Source organism: Heterocephalus glaber, unplaced genomic scaffold, assembly GCF_053883595.1.
Source record: "Heterocephalus glaber isolate CG9 unplaced genomic scaffold, H.glaber_assembly_v1.0 deba00001452, whole genome shotgun sequence".
Lineage (NCBI taxonomy): Eukaryota > Metazoa > Chordata > Mammalia > Rodentia > Bathyergidae > Heterocephalus > Heterocephalus glaber.
Window position 1 is genome coordinate 2,023,740 of NW_028258302.1, and position 22,049 is coordinate 2,045,788.

Here is a 22,049-nt window from a genome sequence, read left to right on the forward strand (position 1 = left end):
GCAGCTGCTAGATGATGCAAAGAAGAATAACATAAGACTGATTGGAGTCAATGAAGAAACAGGAGAGAGTGCAGATGACATAAAACTGTTCACAGAAGTGATGACAGAAAATTTCCCAAGGAGGGGAAAAGAACTTGACATACAGATAAGTGAGGCATATAGGACTCCAGCTAGCCTTAATCAAAAAAAATCTACACATAGGCATATAATAGTTAGGATTCCAGAAATCCAACAGAACAAAATTCTACAAGCAGTGAGAGAAAAGAAACAAATTACATACGAAGGAAAGCCCATCAGAATCACAGCACACTTCTCAATGCAAACCTTCAAGGCAAGAAGAGCTTGGAGTGATGTATTTCAAGCCCTAAAGGAAAACAGCCTCCAACCCAGATTGATGTATCCTGCAAAACTATCTTTCAAAATTGATGGAGAAAATAAGATACTTTGATGATAAAGAGCACCTCAGGAACTTCACGAATACCAAACTGGCACTCCAAAAAATTTTAGACAATACCCTAGGAAAAGAGAATGAGGATCACAACCCCAGGAAACCCAGCAGAATGAATCCATTGAGCATGACAAATTAAAGGCAAAGGGGGAGAATCCAACAAAAAGAAAAAGTCATGACAGGGCTTTTAAAACTTTTGACTTCATCTCCCTAATGAGTGTATAATTCAATCTTATTATTGTACTGATTAGTATTTTTCTGATTCTAGAGTTGCACACCATTCCTTGTGCTATACTGGCTATTTATCATCTTATGTCTACATTTTAATTGGGTTGTCTATTAATGAGCTCTAAGAATTCTTTATATATTCTGCTCATAGGTTATATGCATTGTAAATATGGTCTGTTTAAGGACTACTTTTCATTTTAAAGATGTCATTTAAAGTTCTAAATTTTGATGGGATCTCATTTATTAGTTTTTCTTTTATACATCATGTTTTTTGAATCCTAGGTAGTTCTTGCCTACCCTGAATTCATAAATATTTTCCCTTATAATTTCTTCTTAAAGTTTTATACTTTTAGGCTTTCTTATTTAGGTTCATAGATCCCTTCAAGTTATTTTCATGTATGGAAAAAAAGGGTTGAGGTTAATTTTTTATACACGGATACCAGGTGTTCTAGTGCCGTTTGCTGAAAACACTGTCTCTTCCTCGGCTCTTGAATTGAGTTTATATTCTATAAAATGCTAATGTTAAATAATCTTTCAAAACTCAGTGGACCATATATGTGTGGTTCTATTTCTAGATTCTCTGTTTTATTCCAATGATTTATATGTCTTTCCTTACACCAACACTGCCTTGATTACTGTAGCTTCAGAAGAAGTCTTAAAATTAGGTACTAAATGTCTTCCAACACTGTTTTTGCTTTTGTTTTTGTTTTTAACTTTTCTAGGTCCTTTGTACTCCTACATCACTTTTAACTTTCAATATCCAGTTCTTCATTTACAACAAGTATACACAGACCTGAATTTTTATATACACCTTGTGATTTCTAATCCTGCTAAATTCAAGTACAAGTTCTAGGGGCTCCTAGAGATTTCTTAGTATTTCCTCTGTAGATGATCATTTCATCTACATATAAAGATTTTGCTTCTGCCATGCCAATCCTATCCTAGTTGTGTCATTTTATTGCCAGACTATTTTGGTGGGGACTAGGTTTCAAAGTCTAATAGACAGATAAAGAGTAAGCATGTCTGCCCTTGTTCCCCACCTTAAGGAGAAAGCGTTGTATCTTCTCCATTTATATAAGGCATTCCTGCTGGAAGTATGGAGTACATGTCTTTAATCTGTTGAGAAGGTTCTGTTCTACTTCTAGTCTCCTGATAGCTTTTACCATGAACAGATGTAGAATTTAGTCCAGTACTTTTTCTCCAACTAGTAACAGGATCATATGGCTTTTTCCTTTCCTCTGTTAAAATGATGACTTTTGGGGGTGGATCTTCCAATGCTGAACCAACACTGCCGTCCCTATAACTGAACCACTTTCTACATCCTGCCAGATCTGACTTCCAATAGTTTGTTTTGTTAAACAAATTTCTATCTATGTTCATACTTCTTTCTTCTATTATCTTTATCCAGTTTTAGGATTAGCACAATGTTGATTTCCTGAAATGAGGGGAGAAGTGTTCCTTCTTTTTTCTGCTTTAAATATTTGATATAATTTATCAGTTAAAATGTTTGTGAGCCTGCTGTTGTCATATAGGTAGGTTTTCAAGCTAGGAATATACTTTCTTTAATAGATGCTATTCAAAATTTATATTTCCTCCAGAGTTAGTTTCATTAATTTATTTTCCAAGGTACTTCTTAGAAGTTGTCAAATTTATTTCAAAGAAGATTTTTGTAATATGCTTTCTATATCCTTTTAAATTCTGTAAAATCTGTGGTAATGTCTCCTAGATCTTAATATTGTAATTTTAAAAATGTATAACTGATATTCTGTAACAGGAAGAAAAGGTCTAAAAGAGCAGGGGAATTGGGAGGGGTAGGGGAAGGAAAAAAAGGGAAAGGAAAAAATATGAGAAGAGGAAAACAGTGGAAACAAGGTCTTTGCAAATAGGGAAGGGTGGAGGGGGTGAAGGGAGGGCAAGGGAAGGGGAAAAAAAAGAAGAACCAAGAGACTCATGTAATGGTACAAGATCCCAATGATGAATGTAACTGTATTTTATACCTAAAATGTACCAATAAACTTAATGGGGGGGAAAAAAAAGGTAAAGTCTGTACTGAAAACTATGAAAAATTACTAAGAGAAAACAAAAAAGATATAATTACAAATACCATTTTCATTTAGAATAGTATAAAGAAGTCAGCTTTTCCCAAATTGATTTGCAGACTTTGATGTGATAAAGATTGTGTATCACATTAAGATGTTTGTTGGGGGAAGAGAGAGAATGGAAATTAAAGATGATTTATGCTTTCAGATATTAAGAGTAAGAATATAACTAAAAGTATGGTGCAGTATTGGCATAAGAATAGACAGACTCAGGCCGGGGATTTAGCTCAGTGGTTCTGCAGCCTGCCTCGCAAGCGCAAAGACCAGAGTTTGAACCCCAGTACCAAAAAAACAACAACAACAAAACAAAACAAAAAGACTCAGAACAGAGTTAAGTGGTGTCTTTCAATAAATGATGGATCTGAGACCTAAATATAAATGATAAAGCAGTAAAGTTCTCAGTGAGACAAAAGAATAAATTTTTCTAAAATGGAAAGAAGAAAATAATGATTATTAAGAGCAGATACCAATTTAGAAAACAAGGATACCATATATTCTGTGATTCCGTTTAAAATTAGCTCAGAAATAGAAAAATGAAGCAACAAGGTTAGAAATCCATGTAGTTATCATCTAGGACAGGAGATGGGGATGGATAACAGCCACCTTCAAATGATGGCTGGGAAGTACACAAGCAGAGCTTCCGGAGTGTGCTGGTGCTTAGTGTGTCAGCAGTGTGCAAAGCATGGCCAGTGTATGGACAGCTGGGTAATTGAGACCTTTGTAGAGTCTTATGAGTTAGAACTTTTCATAATAACATGCATTATTTGTCTTTACCTTTATATGTGCACTTTTCCCTGGTCTGGCAAGAGCAGTGGTGTGTAAACCTGTGACCATCTTAGCACCAATCAAGGCAATACCATCTAACTGTACTCATAGTCATCATATTCTTCGCTGCCATGTACTCTAATTAAAAGTTTTACTTATCTTAGGTAAAGCAGGAAAAATAGTTTTATTAATTGTGACCTTTGAGTACACATCTTTTTAGTATTTTGTGAGAGAACATCGGGAGGGTGCATAAAATACTTCTACACACAGAACTGCAGTGGTTACTTCAAGGAAAAACATTTGTATGGTTGAGTTGAAAGCTGAACTAGCTACTGTTTATGCATCACTGTTTCTATGTGAAAGAACAGCTGACGATGATTATTTAATTTGGAAATCTGGCAGATGTTTTCTTGAAAATGAACGAACTGAGCCTGTAACTTCAAGGAAAACCATTGACAGTATCTTTTTCCTGTGGTAGAATTTGAGCTGTTAAGCAAAAAAATATAATTTCAGGAAATGTATATCCACTACAACGAGTCTGTTAGCTTCCCAGTCTTTAGAAAGATGTCTCTAATGAGTTAGGGGTACTGTTAACAAATGTAAATTTTTTTATGTTATGTGATGAAATACATCAACATTTAGAAGATTTGTGTGACTTAGTAAATCATTTTCCAGATGACCAGTGCATGCTGTTATAAAATTATTCATGGATAAATGATCCATTTAAAGTACAAGGTAGAACAGTTGATTTTAATGGAACAAAGTATGAATCTTTATTGCTATGGTTCAGATTCCACTTTACAACTAATTTTTTAAAAATTGCCATTTATTGTGTTTTGATCCATTATCAAAGGTGACTACCAACAGTTATCTGAAGTTTGTTGAAACATTTCTCCCTTTAGCAACTTTTCTTTCAGACCACCACTTCAGCAACACATGCAACAGATTTTATGTGGAAGCAGCCCTGAGAACCTGTTTTCTATTAAGCCAAACACTGAGGTTTACAAAAATGTAAAACAATACCACTCTTCCTGTTTTATTTATTTTATGGGGAAAATAATATTATATTAACATGTAATTGGGTTTGTAATTGTTATTTTTAAAAGAACTAATAAAAGATATTTTGAGTTTTAATTTTTAATATGCCCCTTTTGGTAGATGTATCAACATGAACAAAAGGTCCGCTCTTTAATTCTTAAAACTAAAAAGGGATCTGAGATTAAATTTTAAGAGTTGTCCCTCTTAGTCTGGGTAGTAATCACTAGCCATACCTATGAGTATACCTGTTTTGCAATGAAAAAGTAATTTGTTCCAGGGATTTAGCTCAGTGGCGCCATGCCTGCCTTGAAACTGCAAGATCCTGAGTTCAATCCCTGGTAAACCACACCCCCCTAAATAATTTGTGCATTTTACTTATCAATGAAATGTTTATCCTCCCTCTAAATAAAGAAAATTTAGAGAAATTATCTAAAGTGTTGGAGAGTATTTCTAGCTTTAGTGATAGGTAAATGAGCATGGACAGGAAAGAATAAATGGCCAAGAAAATGACCCTGGGATGCTTATAATTTGTTGATATTGTTTTATAGTTTTAAAAATTATTCCTAGGGGCCTGTACCAGTGGCAGAATTATAGCATGCATGCTGTAGCAGGCTGTTTGTTATCATTGAAATCTCTAAAAGGTTTGCCATCGCTGACCTATACCATCTTTATGAAATTTACATGGAAAATATTCACCAGACAAATCTTTGCCAGAGTTTTCTTTATTCCTTGTTTCTACTCGTACTTTCTTCCATTATGTATTTCCTAAACAACTGTTTCTAGCTAATGAGCTTAGTTTTTTCTTAAGTATGAGACATATATTGCTGGTTGTCTGAGTATTCAGTCTCATTTGGCAGATGTTAGTGAGCATTGTTGCTATCCCGTTTTTAACACAGACAGAATGATGGTCAGTTGGTTACTAAATTCAGCAACTGTTAATTAACTGTATACTGAACAGAAAGCACTATGTTGTTTGCGATTATTGGGAACTTGAGGTTAACAGTCTAGTGGTTAAAAATTTGCTACACATTAGTTAAATTACAAAGTCAAATATATTAACCACTTACTAGTCCAATTTGGTCATCCAATACAGGATGACCAAAAATTGCATTTTTTTCATTTATTTTTCAAGATAATGTAACAGAAAATATAAAAATGACTATCAAATTTATTCAATATAAGACTCAACTGGTTGAAATGACACCTGCCTGAACAATGCTTGACACTTGGGATAGTCAGTACATAAACAACTGCGCTACCCAAATAATGCTCAGGTAGCCATTAACCGTTAAGTGGTTAATTGTTCTTATGTAAGTATGAACATTGAAGAGTTAGTAATAGTATCTGAACAGAACCGTGAAAGATAATTAAGGTTTTCTGTTTTAAAAATACGTTTTTGGTTTCTAATTAAAATTTATGTTTGTTATAGACAAATTAAACTACTGTAAAAAAAAAAATACACCTTGTCAAGGGTATAAGTCTACAGACGTCCCCAGTCTCTGCCCATTAACCATGGTTAACAGTTTGACATAGTAGCCCTTCATGTCTGATGTGTATATTTAACATATTATTTCTAAAAATTAGATCAATTATGTATGGCTTTGTATGTTGGACAGTTACATTCCCATTTACAAATACAGCACCAGTGCCTAATATTTAAATCTATTTTTTGTGTTACATACTTTGGTGATGCCTAAGATCTTGATAGAGTAGTTTTTCTTTAAAAAATGCATTGTAGAAATATTTAGCAGTAAAAATCTAATTATTAACTGTACCCGATAAATTGAATTTATATATTTCCATATAGGCATGTCCTTTAGTTTGAGAGTATTGAGAAAATTATTTCATGTTGAACATGGAGCAGGCAATGAGGACATAGAATAGGGGTAAATGCTGAAGGAAAGACCACTGATGTTTTTCCTGCTGTATGCTCAGTTTTGTTTTTGTAGGGTTGTTTTTATAGTACTTGTTATTGTAGGAAGTACATATTTAGTTTTTATTTCTTTTTCATTCTAGGTAACATTGTACAATACCGATCAGGATGGTAGTGATAGCCCACGCAGTAGCCTTAACAACAGTCTCTCAGACCAGAGTTTGGCATCTGTTAATTTGAACAGTGTTGGAAGTGTGCATAGTTATACACCGGTAAGTCTTAGTGAAGTTAACTTTTTTGTTGGATATTCATTTACTGCTTAAAACTAAAACATAATTTAAATTTTAAAATGAAGATATGTATTTCTCACTAACCAATTTTTTAGTAACACAAACTTCTACCTTGATAGTATTTCAATTTGATATTTGTATTTTACATTAGTGTAAATATACTCTTGTGTGGTACATACTCTGATGTACTTTATTCTGCATCTATGTAAATTCAGTTATAGTAGGAAAAATGGGCTTAATTCTAGTGGAGCCATACTTAATGATACTCCACACTTCTTGGGAAGAAGGTTAGAAGATGTGTGTACTAATTTGCCTTCTAGCTATAGATCTGAGAAAGGGATTCAAAGCCATGCCGAAAAGTGACCTGTGTAAGTGTTCTTGTTTTTATGCTAATTTGTTACCTATTACAAGGGCACAACACTTGAGTTATCCGATAATTTCTTTTCAAACCATCTGGCTACTCTTCTTAACCGTTGGGCAGAGACCAGAGCCCAACAACACACCCTGTTGTTCATCAGTGTAAATTTGATCTCATCAGATCACTTCCTGTTCCAGGATGAGTAAATTAGGGAGGAAAATCAAACAAGCAAACAAAAACAAACCCAAAAACATCCCCACTGGACAAAAATACAAAGGGAGCTGCATGTGATAAAAAAATAACACAAGGGAACAAAAATTCAGACAGCAGAATTAAAGTTCACATTGAATGTAGGAAAGAAGAAACTTGATTCAGCAAAACTGCTATCAGTGCTCTGGAAAAAAATTATTCTCTCAGAATGCAGAAGAAACAATTAAAATTGTATAAAAAGACATAATAAATATGGAGAACTGAAAATTATAGGTGTCTCTTCAGAAGAAAACAGAAAAGTTGGTAGAGATGCAGTTTTCAGAAGAAACAGGTTAACGAGGTTATTGAGACCTAGGAAAAATTAATAGGAAATAAAACTTATATTTAGACATACAGCAAATTCAAAAATTTCTGAAATAATCTCCCATATAAATACCTGTTAGAAGAAATGTTAAATATAAAAAGCTCAATCAGGCTTTTCTTTAGTAATGCTAAGTGTCAAAAGATATAAGGACTAGGTTTAGAATAACAAATACTAAACCCTGGCAAATTTTTATTCATAGGTGAAGGCAAAGTAAAAAATGTTCTTTGATACGCAGAAGGGTCCTGCCCTTGTTTTCATGTATCCTCTCTGAAAACTACTGGTTTTAGTACCTCTAGTAGCTAAGAAAATTAGAGTATACTCAAAGCTCTTACTCAAAAAGGCATAGTATTTGTATATAACTATTCATATCCTTCATATACTTTAAGTCATCTCTAGATTACTTATACCTAAAAGTGTAGATGTGATGGGATAGTTGTTACACTGTATTGTTTAGAGAATAATAAGGGAGAAAAGTTGGTATCTGTTCAGTACAGATGCAGGATTTCCCCCCCTGAATATTTTGTTTGTGGTTGGTTAAATCCGTGGATGTGGAACCCGTGAATGCAGAGGGCCTACTATATTTAGTTGATTAAGAGGTGAATTAAATATTCAGTAATGATGAAGTCATAGTACAAAAAGAATTCTTGGAGCATTGAAGCAAACTAAGCAAAATTAAAGATTTTAAGTTGTTTTAAAAAATAATTTAAGTGTAAAAAATAAAGACCTATTCCAGTTTTCTGTAGGGTTTTTATCATGAATTGGTGTTGAATTTTGTCGAATGCTTTTTCTGCATCTATTGAGATGATCATATGGTTTTTGTCCTTGGCTCTGTTAATATAGTGTATTACATTTATTGATTTACATATGTTGAACCATCCTTGCATCCCTGGGATAAATCCGACTTGGTCAGGATGTATTTCATCTATGTTCATTAGGGAGATTGGCCTGTAGTTCTCTTTTTTGGTTGGGTCTTTCCTTGGTTTTGGAATCAAATAACACTTGCTTCCAGGAATGAATTTGGAAGTATTGCTTCCCTTTCAATTTCCTTGATGAGTTTAAAGAGTAATGACGATAGTTCTTCTGTAAATGTCCTATAGAATTCAGCAGTGAAGCCATCAGGACCTGGGCTTTTCTTTGTTGGTAAATTTTTTATTGTGTTTTCAATTTCACTGATAGAATTTTTATGTCTTCTTCATTTAACTTTGGCAACTTGTATGTATCTAGGGATCTGTCCATTCTGTGTTTTCCATTTTATTAGAGTACAGGTACACAAAGTAGGTATTGATAATCTTCTGGATTTCTGCTGGATCTGTTGTGACTTCATCTTTTTCATTCTTAATTGCATGAATTTGAGCCTTTTCTTTCCTTTTTTTGATAAGGTTGGCTAAGGGTTTATCAATTTTATTTATTCTTTCAAAAAACCAACTTTTTGATTCATTGATTTTTTTTTTTTGTATCATTCTCTTAAGTCTCCATTGCATGGATTTCTGCTCTGATCTTTTTTTTTTTCAGCTCTAATCTTTATAATTTTCTCTCTTGTACGAGCTTTGGGTTTGTCAAGCTCTTCTTTTTCTAGGAGCTTGAGGTTCTGCATTAGGTTAAACTATATGATTTTTGGTTAAGTTCTTTAGCTTCTTTGAACTCTTTCCTCTCTTTAGTTGTGTTTATTTATTTTTGGTACTGGGGATCAAACTCGGGACCTTGTGCTTGCAAGGCAGGCAGCGGAAACACTGAGCTAAATCCCCAGCCCAGAGTACAGTGATTTTGTTTTTTGTTTTTTTTGTACTAGGGCTCAAACTCGGGACCTTGCACTTGAGAGGCAGGTGCTGGAACCACTGAGCTAAATCCCCGGCCCTCCCCTGTTTAGTATATATAGGTGTTGGATTAGATTCCTCTGGTTCCTTAAAATCCATGTTAATAAGTTTGCTTTCTGTACTTATAAAGGTGTACCCATGTAGCAGATGTTCAAAGGCAGGTTCTTTTGGATTCCAGTGTTGGCACTTACGATTTCAGTTACATACATCATGTAACAAACCAATTGTAATACAAAGCTACTGAGTTACTTGTATTTTCTTTTGTTAGGTGACAAACCATCCAGAACCAGTCTCTCAATCATTAACTCCCCAGCAGCAGCCACAGTACAACCTTCCAGAACGAGACAAGCAACTGCTTTTCTCAGAATATAATTTTGAAGATCTTAGTGCCTCATTTCGGAGCCTTTATAAGTCAGTTTTTGAGCAGTCACTTAGTCAACAAGGTGAGTTTTAAAAAATCTTTTTTTAATAAATTTTTATTAAAAATACTCATTTATTTTCACACAGAAGCTATTATACTTCCTTGGTTTTAGAACATTGCCATCCTGATCAGAATTGGATAATTAATGTGCTTTATGGATTTACTATGCTCTGTATATATTTGTATTATAGCACAGGAATGGCAGATTTCCTCTTGCATGCCTACTTTACATGTTACTAGCATCTGGGAGCCCTGTGTTGAGGAATTCTGATTACTGCTGTGCCATGTGAGAAAGAATGCCATGATTAATTAGTGATATTTGGTAGGTAAAGTGTGAGTGGTGAATGTTGTTCTATAAGAATAGATGGTCCTGCCTTTGCTCTGGTTTGTATTAGTAAAGAGATAGCCATTTAGATACAGTAGCACCAAGTTTGTGATTTTGTATATGGCACATATAAGTGCACATATTGGCTACTGGTAAGCTCTGGTTATTTTACACAACATACATAAATGAGATTCTAATCCTACAAATGGTTTTAGTTGAAATGCAGTGTTCTCAGCCAAATGCTAGATGAGTGCTATAATGTGTTTTGTCTCATTAGCTACTAGTTTAATTTTAGTCAGACATGAGATCGGATCAAAATGTCACATTGCCTTTCTTTCAGAGAACAAGAGCCAGGAATTATTGGAAATTCTATCATTGAAGCATTTCCTAGTTAATTGTTTATCAGATTAACTATTTATACCCCATGCCTCATTCCTTGCCTGTTGCTATAGCAAAATAACCCGAGACTGGGTAATTTATAAACAACAAATATATATCTGGAGGCTGGGGAATTCAAGATCAAGGCAGTAGCAGTAACAGTGTTTAGTTCAGGGACTGTTCTTATAGATTGCACCTTTAGCTATGTTGTCAAATGCTGCTGAACACTGCATCTTTAAAAAGCAGTAGAGATAAAAGGGCAAAGAACTAGCTAATTCCCTTGAGCCCTTTTATAAGGGCACTAATTACATCCTAAAGCCCACCCCTCCACCACCACCACCACTTTTTACAGTACTGGGGATTGAATCCGGGGCCTCATTCATTCTAGACAAACACTTTAGTACTCATCTTACATCCCTAGCCCTTTTTGTTTTGTTTTGAAAAAGGATCTTGCTGAGTTGCCCCTCTAGCCTCAAACTTAGAATCCTCATACTTCTTACTACCATTTGTCACTTTGGGATTAAGTTCTAACATGAATTTTGAGGGAAGCACGCATTCAGCCCATAGCACCCCAATTCAGAGTTTGTCTGTTCATAGCAGTGAACAAAATAGATTAAAATTCATAGAATTATACAGTTTATATTTTAATGTTTATCACTGTCAAATATTTGAATACTGATAGGTTGTACATGAAGTGGCTTTTTCTGGTTAATATTTTTGAAGTAGGAGTCATATGTTTTCTCAGATTTTGTCATAAACTTTTTACCTATGAATGTATAAAAAGAATTAATGGGGCCGGGGATGTAGTTCAGTGGTAGAGCACTTGCCTAGTGTGACTGGTTGACTCCCCAGCACTACCAAACTAAAAAAAAAAAAAGACTTTTGTAAGCAACCACAACCTTTGTGACCATAACAAAAATTATTTGCTTTAAAAAAAGCAATGGTGACAATTTCTGAAGCCCACAATTACATGTTATCACACAAAGAACATTGATAAGAATTCTGGGCTCTTGTTCAGGTTCTTTAACTTTACCACTCAGAGTCCCAGAACCTCTATTTGTAAAATAAAGCACATTGGACTAGATTGGTGGTTTTCAAATTGTTCCCTCCAGAGTCCTTGGCTTTTTTAAGGGTCTCAGAGGCTGAAGGAGGAAGAATGTACTGATGAGGAGGGAGTTAAAGCAGGCTTCCTTCTCTCATTTAAAAACAGCAGCTTTATTTTTTTTATGTATTGAGCTTCTAGAAAGATATTTTGCTTTGAAAAAAAAAAGATATTTTGCTTTGTTTGATTTTATTTAAAAATAATTGAGCACCACATTTCAATTTCAGATTGAAAATGGTGGTATAGGTTACCTATCAGTTCAGTCCCCTCATAAAATGCAAGGGTTTTGTTTGGGTTTGGTTTGTTTTTTGAGATAGGGTCTCTCTTCAGTCCAGGCTGGCACTGAACTTGTAATCCTGCCTTGGCAACCCAAGATGTGTACTATGATGCCTGGCTCTCTGGTAGAATTTTACAGGAAATAGGTAATGAAATTACTGCTTTATCTTACTGTAATAATTCTATCTATTCCCTATAAATGAGTTTTCCAAGTCCAGTGCAAGAAATTTTTTTTTCCTCTTTTTTTGGGGGGAGGGGGTGTGGTATATCATTAGGGATCAAGCCTACAATCTCACACATGATAGGATATTACTCTCCACTGAGCTGTACCTCAGCTCAGGCACTCTTATGAACTCTTCCATCTCTAAAACTTGTTAGGTTATCTTTCAGTGTACTCAAGTGCAATTTTACTATTAAGGGTAAATAGGACAGTTTTATCTATGTTAAAAAGTTTGATTCTTTGACACAATTTTGTGGAATTTTTCTTTGATTTAATACAGTTTTTCATGTTTGGTATAGCAAAATATTGTATGGACCATTCTTTGGGCTATGAAAGTAGTTTAGTTATATATAGAACCAGGTATTGTAGTGAGGTTTACTAACTACCTGCATAGCAAACATACTATTTTAACAGTAGGCACTTCTGGACTAAACGATTAACCTTTACTGAGTTCTTCTTGCACTTGCCCTGTGGTATTTAGTCTTCACAACAATTCTGTGGAACAGAGTACTGTCATGTCCATTTATAGGTGAGACAGTTGTGGGTCAGAGAAGTTAACTTTGCAAAGTTAGTATGTGTTAAGTGGCAGTGTGAGAGGCTTTAAAAACCCTTTGTGGTACTAAAAAGCATGCAGTTTTAACCCCTAAACTCTATGTATTTCAAGAATGTTCCATAAACTAGATGTGGTTTCACATGCCTATAATCCCAGCACACTGGGAGGCAGAGGCAGGAGGAAACAAATTAAAACCCAGCCTAGGCAACTTTATGATTTAATACGACCTTGTCTCAAAATAAAAACTAAAAAGGGAGTGGGGTTATAACTCAGTGTGGAAGCTGTGGATACAATCCCCAGTACTGCATCAAAAAAATAAAAAGTTCTATAAGAGTAGTGAAGAATAGTGGAGATGGCCATTTTGTTTTGTTTTGCTTAGTCTTAAGGATTTGAGCCACTTGGGGCTTAAAGTTTTTGGAGTAGTCAGAGGTAAGAGATAAGAGAGTAGGAATAACTGGGTTTTATCTTTAGTCAAAAATTTGGGCTTGGCCCAGGGATTTAGCTCTGTGGCACAGTACCTGCCTGGCAAGCACGAGGTCCTGAGTTCAGTCCCCAGTACCAAAAAAAAAAAAGTTGGGCTTAATACCTACTGGAAACCATTGTGAGTATAACCCAACATCTTTTTCACTTTTTTCCTAATGCTTGTTCAACTTTCAAGACTCAATTTGGATATACTTCAAGGAGAGGGCTTCTATGTGTCTCCAACCTCACCCCTACTTCCTAGCTAAACAGACAAGGAGCGAAACTCCTTTAATCCTTTACATACTTTTTGTTTAGTACTTACATTGTTGGACATAATCATAAGTGTCTGTCTCTTTCACTAGACTATACACTGCTGTGTAAATAATTTTTGCAAATGTTTTTTGTAAAATACAACTGAAATTGACCACAGGTGATCTTGTACTCTCTGTTTTTAGGTTTGATGAACATCCCTTCTGAATCTTCCCAGCAGTCCCATACTTCATGTTCCTACCAGCACTCTCCTAGCAGTACAGTGAGCTCACATCCACACAGCAACCAAAGCAGCCTGTCCAACAGTCATGGTAGTGGCCTCAGCACTACGGGCAATAATTCAGTCACACAAGTCTCTCTGTCTCATGCTCAGTTGCACACACAGCCGTCCCCACATACACCCCACCGACCACATGGCTTACCACCACATCCGCAGCGTCCTCAGCACCCAGCCCCACACCCACAGCAACACAGCCAGCTCCAATCACCTCCCCCTCAGCACCCCTCTCCACATCAACATATACAGCACCACCCAAACCATCAGCATCAGACGTTGACACACCAGGTACCCCCACCTCCGCAACAGGTATCCTGTAATTCTGGTAAGTTTTCATCTCCTGGCTTACGTTTGGCTAAATGTGAGCTAAGATCTGTCCTTTGTTATTTGGGCCTTATGTGGCAATTACTAGCAATACTCTTTTCACCTGTCATCTTTTGTGTTTTCTTGCTATAATCCTACAGTTATAAATCAATCCATAGGTTCATCTAGATGTTTTCTTGACTAAAATTTGTGGCAGCATAGGCAAACTCAACAACCCTTGCAGGTCTTAATTTTAGCTCTTACCATTTTGTCCTTTTGGCCGTTGCTTCTGATGAACATTTGAAAGGAGAGAGGAATGTACATTCTGTCTACAAGCATGTGATGCCTTCTGGTTATAAAGAAAGAGTAGGTTTATGCCACAAAAAACCTGTATTTGAATCCTCATTATGGCTCTTATGACCTTGGGCAAGTTACTTCTTGTAGCCTTGTTATTTTCTCATCTATAAGAGTGGAATGGTGTGCAGTTTTATGTAGATGATATTGAGACTACAAATACGAAATGTCTAGACCAGCATGTTTTCATTTAAGTATTCATGAATGTTTCCCCTCTTTTCTGCCCTTCCTGCCAGGTATCTAATAGAATAATAGGTTGCAAGGGAAGAAATGTTCTTTATGTCCTGCTTTTAAAAATATATTGCTGGGCCAGGGCTTTAGCTCAGTGGTTCCGCTGCCTGCTTAGCAAGTGCAAGGTCCCAAGTTCGATCCCCGGTACCCAAAAAACTGACAGCAACAACAAAAATACATATATATTGCTCTCAAGATACAGTATCACAGTTTCTGGCACTTCTCACAGGCCAGGCAGTCTTTGTACTATGCACATGGACTGCAGGGTGAGTTGAATGGGGCCCCTTAGAGTTATGCAGTGTTGAGGTCCTTTTTCAGCTTGCCTGGATGATTACTTATCAGCCATATCACTTAGGAGATTTTTATCCTGGAGGAAAGATTTCTGAATCCTAGACAGTGTTATATCTCATTTCATAAATTATTGTTTTCAGCACTTAGACTATTGTCGTGAGCTTAGATGATGTGTGAGATTTTTATATTGTGATTTTGCTATAAAGCTTAAATTTTCCTGAAGCTGTGTCTGTATTTGCAAAATGAAAATGAAAAACTAATAACATTTTTGGAGGAAAATTAAATGAAATATGATACAAAAATGCATAGCAGTATACCTTTAACTTAGTCAACGGTTTAAACTCTTTTAGAGTCAATTACTATTGTCTGCCTTTAAACACTAATGTATTCTTCAGAAATTTAAGCCTATTACTACTATGATTTGGGGGATAGACAAATGAGTAGAGATGGGGTATCAGTAGAAGACCATGGTGCTCTGGTCATGCCTGCCTTTTCATTAAGTCTGCAGCTGTGATAATAATTTATCCCTGTGAATTATATACTTCGTATTTGTAAGATGGGACTGAGCATGTTAAAGCAGAGAAGGTATGAAAGTTGAGGGTCTATTACGTACTAGGCAGTTTAGATATATTATCTCATATTGTCCTCCCAACTCAAGTATAAATTACTGCATTTTATAGATAGGAAAAATGTAATTCAAAGTAGTCAAGCAGTTTGTTCAAGATCACACTGCTGATAAGTGGTCAAACTGGCTTTATATATTCTGGTCTGACTTTGAAGCCTGTAATGCTAGTTATTCTGAAAGGCTAATCAGCAGACTAAGTGGGTAGATTTATTGAGTGAGTAGGGTTTGCTCACCTCACTCTGCAGAGGTTGCTTTGTTATGGCTTACCAAGTCAGCATGAATTAAGTGTCCTCCTCCCACTACCCCCAAGGAAAAAATTATTTTGGCAAGAGTGAGTGCCCTAGTTCCTTGGCATAATTTTCTTTCAGTGGGCCTTTGTGTTACCCTGGCTTTTTGACTGTGTGGTATTTACCTCAAGAGATCTGGACTCTGATACTGTTTTGGCTGTTTTATTATCTGAGTTTTAAAAATTATATAATTCCTTTGAACCTTGGTTTTCTTATTTATGAAGTTCTCCCAGATTAGAGGATCTGAGCCTCATAGATTTGAATGTTTATGACGCGTTTGGGATATTAGACTCTTATTTCTGGCTCTGGTTCATTATTTTTAAAAATCTACAATTGGCAAAACTTTGTAAGTTGGGTAGCCATTAGTGGACTTAAGTAAGAGTTTTCTTATGATGTATCAAAAAAAAGTCCTTTTTATTAGTTTTTACCTTCATCCAAGAGTGATCTGAATATTAGCAGAATAACTTGGCAGTGGTCCCTGAAAGGATGAATTTCTTCCTCTATTCAGCACCATTTCATTGAAGGCTAGGGCCAGGGATTTAACTCAGTGGTTCCGCTGCCTGCCTTGCAAGCGCAAGTTCTCGAGTTCAATCCCCTGTACCAAAAAAGCAAAACATACGAACACCATCTCATTAAAGGCAACTCTTGCCTCATGGCCCCTGCCTGTTGACCAGTTGGTTGACATACAGACTGAAGTCTTAAATTCTCATAATGACATCACATCAGGAGATACCATTCCCATCTAGAAGTGTCCTGACCAAGATTCACCAGCATTTCAGAATTCTCAGTCCTCTCTTTCACTACTTTGTCAAAAGGATTGTGTTAAAGCATTTCTTTCTCCTAAGGTTACCTTGTAAGAAGGATCCACTCTTTCTATAAGATCTGATCTATCTCCCTTAAGTCACTGTATTACATTTTATTGTGTGTTGCTCCTCAATGCAACAAATTGTGTGTTGCTTCCTTTATAAGTAATGGCAAGCATATCTTTTAAGATCATAATAAGAAAGAAAAATGAAACTTTAAACGAGAAAATACTGATTTGCATGAATTTTCCTGCCTGTTCATTTATTTGTACTATACAAATGAAAAGAACAGCGCCAAGTTTTACATTATAAGATGGCATGGCAATTTGTAGGCTGCAGAATAAAGGTAGAAGACCTCTATTCAAGTCTTAGATTCGTCATGGGGTCCTTGTTAAACTGTGCCTCCTCTGGGTTCAGGTCTTTTTCTAATATGGAGAGAAATAACATCCATTTTGCTGGTCTCAAAGGGCAGGTTGTCTCCAAACCTGACGTAAAAGGTACAAGTTCCTTTCTAAAATGACAAGGATCAGCCAGTGTAAGGAATAATGCCAACTTATTGTCTTCCCTTAACAAGTTCTTAAAACTTTTACTATCTAAGAATTAAAGTATTGTCAATATCTTATAGGTGTTTCAAATGATTGGTATGCCACACTTGATATGCTAAAAGAAAGCTGTAGAATTGCCAGCAGTGTTAATTGGTCAGATGTAGATCTTTCCCAGTTCCAAGGTAAGCGTTGGTTCTTTTTGATCTATAAATACACTATCCTATTGTATTGAGAAGTTTGTAATTTTCTTTGTAGTAGAACAAACATTTCCTCATACAAAGGCGTTTTCTTCTACAATTGGTAATAAGCTTTAAAAGAGCACTGTAAAATTTATAATAAAATATTTTGGCCAGTTGGTGTAGCAGAGGGTCACAGACAAGTTCTGAAAGAAATTTGGCCATATTTGTAAGTATTGGGCTTTGAATAATCTTAAAATGTCATTTTTTTGTTGCCTAGACAATCATTACCATAATATGAAATGGACCAGTGGAAATTTTGATGGCTGAAAAAAAAAAATCATTCCTTGCTATTTTTCTTACAATAATTGCAGAACTATACTAACTGTATTTCAAATGCTTTCCTCATAGGTCTGATGGAGAGTATGAGACAGGCAGATCTCAAGAACTGGTCTTTAGATCAGGTTCAGTTTGCTGATCTCTGTTCTTCCCTTAATCAGTTCTTTACACAAACTGGCCTTATCCACTCACAGAGTAATGTTCAGCAAAATGTTTGTCATGGTGCCATGCATCCAACAAAACCTTCCCAACACATTGGAACAGGTACGGGCTTAGGTATCTTGTTTTTCTTTCTCATTTATATGAAATTCATTAATTGTTTTATGCAATTTGGTATGTTGCTAATGCTGACAGTGATCCATTTATATTTTTTTATTTGAAAGAAATGAATGGTAGCAAATTTATGTGTCTTAGAAAAACTGAGTTAAAGAGACTCTTTTGCTGTTGTAATCTATATGATTTATTACTCCAGTTAACTTTCCTTTGTGATCTTTAACCTTGGATTGTTATCAACACATATGTTAAAGATACTTATAAGAATGTAGTTATAAAGTTACATCAGTTTAAAGTTATAAATTTGTGGTGAAAATAATGTGTTATGTCTTCTGAGAGTGTTAAAATTAAAGTTTAAAGTTCATTTAAAAGAGTAGATGTAATGGCAAGTTCTCCTTGTTTGGGCTCTATAATGAAAACGTGGAAAAAATGAGAAATCCTGGCAATTTTATGTAAAAAGCCAATAAAAAGAAATGAAAAAAAATTTAAATCAGTTTTGTCTTTTGGTTGTGATTTGAACTCTAAGGATGTATGGAGAGCTAAGATTTTATAAGACAGAGTAGGAAGTTGACCTTATTCTGGGCTCTAAAATGTCATTTTTTGTTACATAGGCAAATCCTTACCATAATGTGAAATGGGCCAATAGAAATTTTGATGACTGAAAAAAATTATATCTTGCTATCATAAATGAACGACCCCATTACTCAAAGTGGTTTGGCCTTCCCAGCCAGGTGTAGTTTTTAGAAAATATACTGGGCATGCATCTGATCTGCACTTGGGAAAGGTATCCCCCTTCCCAAGAATATTAGAGCTGTAGCTTAACTTTTCTCCATTTTCTCCTAAGTCATCCAGTATAGTCAGTCAGAGAGCTATATTACAAAGGCATGTTGTCTTGGGGGTCAGTGACTGGGCTCAGAAGTTTGGGATTTTTGTTTCTAGTTCTGTCTCACTTCCTCTCTGGCTCTGTTTCCACAGCTGCATGAGCAGACGCAGGGTTAGGTTAGGTCATCTTAGAATCCATCTTAAGCCTGGACACAGGTCTAGCTTTCCATTGATAGGTGAACACTTGTGAGAAGTGAAATTCATTGTGCCTTACAATAAAAAAGATTTTTCTTCCCTTTTTAATTTTTTATTGGAAAGTGGTTGTTTCTTTGTTTCATGCAGCATTCATTCCTAGAATGCAAATTTATGTATTTGTGTGAAATATAGAAACTCTTAGGGAATTAGCCTTCCAAAATTCTAGATGTTGCTTACAATGTGAACCAGTTTTATGGCCCTTCTTCCTATGGGTTATGAGAGGAAGTCTCATGATTTGTTCACTATGATGCAATATAATTGACATTGTAATTGCATTATGATACAATGTAATTGACATTTTGGAGCTATTATACTTGATGGCTTCTGTCAATGAAAGTACATTAAGAACTTCTGAAACACATTTGAGTAAGATCTATGTTTTCCCATCTGCACACTCCATAAATAACACAATTTTAATCACCCTTGCTTGTTGTAGCACTTTTACCTTATGCCGATCTTTACTGTTTCTCTGTGTCTGCCATTCACTTGGTTAATTAAGTATGGCACACACAGTTGGGTTTCTTCTAGGGTAAGGAAATTAGAGCAATAGAGGAATAGGCATTAGTAGAAAGAGCTCATGAGTTAGGACAGTGATAGCGAACATTTTAAAGCTTTCAGTGATACAGACAGCCTGCTATGGCATGCATACCATAGGTTCACCACAACTAGGTTAGGAGATCTGGATTCTAGTCCTAGCCTGTCAAATTCATGAATCTTTGAGCAAGTCAGGTCAGCTATTCTGAGCTTCATTTGCCTCATCCTTAGAACAGGGATAACAACTCCTTCTTGCCCTTGTGGGCTTAATGGGGAGGATCAGATGAAGTAATGGATATGAAAATACTTTTGAACTGAATTGTAATGAGGTGTGTGACAACAGCAGTGGATATAACTTATATCCACTGGAATTAATAGCAGTGTACTCACACCCAGCCTGGTACTCTGTTCAAAAGCCCCGCCCCACCTTTTGGCAGGGACTTTGCTTCTGAAAGGAGTAATTTTTCCTTCCTTCTCCCTTCTCACTTTAGCCCTATAGTTTAGTTTTAGGCAACAGTTCCATTAAGATTTTAATGCTTGATTTATTTTACTTTTGGTAACATATCTCCCCTCTTTCTGCTTTTTAATCGATTTAGGAAATTTGTACATAGACTCCAGGCAAAATCTCCCTCCTTCAGTGATGCCGCCCCCTGGTTATCCTCATATCCCACAGGCACTTAGCACTCCAGGAACAACGATGGCAGGTAATGTAATGTATGTGTGCATGTGTACGTGTGTGATGTGTGCATGTGCGTGCATGTGTGTGTGTTGAGGTTGGTATCCAAAGTTTGATACTGAAAACCTTGAGCTGTCCCAACAATGAACAAGACTGCTTCGGGAAGAAATGAACTCTCTTTGGAGAAGCTGGAATGCAAGTATCTTTGAGAATATTTGACTTCGACAGGACTTTTGCAGGCTTGAAGAGCCTACTTTAATTAACTTGTGTGGATTCTGTTCCATTTATCCCCATGGAGTTTCCCCAAATACCGTTTCCAAGGAGATTTTTTTATAGGGGAGATAAATTTTAGGAGTTACCAGTACTAGTTCATAAACTTTTTCCAGGGTTTTTGAATGCAAGATAAGTTACATTTTAAGTTACATTTAGCCAGAGGATTAGGGCATATTGTTAGAGCTTGCAGGGATCTTAAGGAACACCTAGATAAGGAAATGGGGTCTCAGAAGGAAAGAGCTTTTCTAGGCCACCTAGTTAGATGAATGACTCAAAACTCAAGACCTGATATCTAACCAGGCAAGACTCAGATTACAGGCACACGCCTGTAATCCCAGCTCTCAGGAAGCTGAGGCAGGAGGTTCACCTCCTGTTTGAGGCCAGCTGGGTTACATAGCGAGTTCAATGCCAGCCTGAACTCTACATAGTGAGACCCTGTCTCAAAAAAGAAAGACCTGATGTCTAGATTCAGAGTGTGTCATTTTTCTCATATATCACACTACCCTTTACCCAGGCTATCTGAGGAAAAGATAAAAAGTAATTGGAGAGTGTGTGTGTGTGTGTGTGTGTGTGTGTGTGTGTGTGTGTGAAAACTTAAAATAATTGTGTACCAGGCAGTAGTGAATAAAGAGTTGGAACCAAGTAACATGTCCTCTGATGAAGGAATGTTACCTGTTGTGAGGACTCACTAGTCTAGTAACTTGTGGGTGGGATGATGTGGTAGTTCAGGCTCTGGAGCCAGATTGCCAGGGTTTGAATCCTGATGTTTACTACTTCAGAGCTATGAGAAGTTGGGCAGATTACCTAACCATTCTACCTCCACTTCTTTGTCTATAAAAGGAGGGCTGAGAGCACCACTAACTTCTGGGGGTTGTTAGGTGGATTAAATGATGGTTATGTAGGAATCATGTAAATCAGTGCCAGACAACACAGGAACTTACAAGTTTTTGTTAAGCAAAATGAAAAACATGGACATCTCTGCTGATACTATAATGTGCTGAAACCCTTAGTGTTTTATAAAATTGTGCATTAAAAAAATAGGATTTATGAGAAAAGTTACAACTGAGACTGCTTGAAATTTTGTAATTGGAGTACTAACAGAAATGATGATAATCCAGTAAAAACTCCACAGCAGTTAAAAAGATAATGCTTAACTTTTAATTAAAAAATGAATTCTGTAAGTATCAACCTCTGCCTTAAAAATATTGACATTGGTTTAGAAGGGGTCTGTCAAGATGCAGCTACAACAGCAACATGCCCTGAAACTGGGAAAACAAACAGACCAGAGGGAGCCAAGAAGAACTGGAGTGTGGCTGTTGTGGGTTATTCCTCCATGGTACACTACAGTCCAGTGTCTTGATACTATCTGTGTTCACTTGCTCATTTATTTGGTGGCCCAAAAATAAAGTTGTTGGTAAAATTCAGTCTGACCTAATCTGACTTCAGTGGCATGTTGACATTTTTCTCCTGTTTCATTCTTTTTTGGGGGGG

The 22,049-nt window shown here is 36.1% G+C and overlaps 1 protein-coding gene across 6 annotated transcripts in view; it reads left to right on the plus strand.

The window, feature by feature from the left end:
- Foxj3 (forkhead box J3) overlaps positions 1–22,049 on the plus strand; it is a 117,817-nt gene that overhangs the window by 92,326 nt on the left and 3,442 nt on the right. For all 6 annotated transcript variants that reach the window (XM_087215185.1, XM_013068168.3, XM_004871813.3 and 3 more), the window contains 6 exons: positions 6,595–6,723; positions 9,756–9,930; positions 13,680–14,096; positions 17,291–17,392; positions 17,798–17,989; positions 20,206–20,313. In XM_087215185.1, the coding sequence (XP_087071311.1) occupies positions 6,595–6,723; positions 9,756–9,930; positions 13,680–14,096; positions 17,291–17,392; positions 17,798–17,989; positions 20,206–20,313 (1,123 nt within the window). The remainder of the gene's footprint in view (positions 1–6,594; positions 6,724–9,755; positions 9,931–13,679; positions 14,097–17,290; positions 17,393–17,797; positions 17,990–20,205; positions 20,314–22,049) is intronic.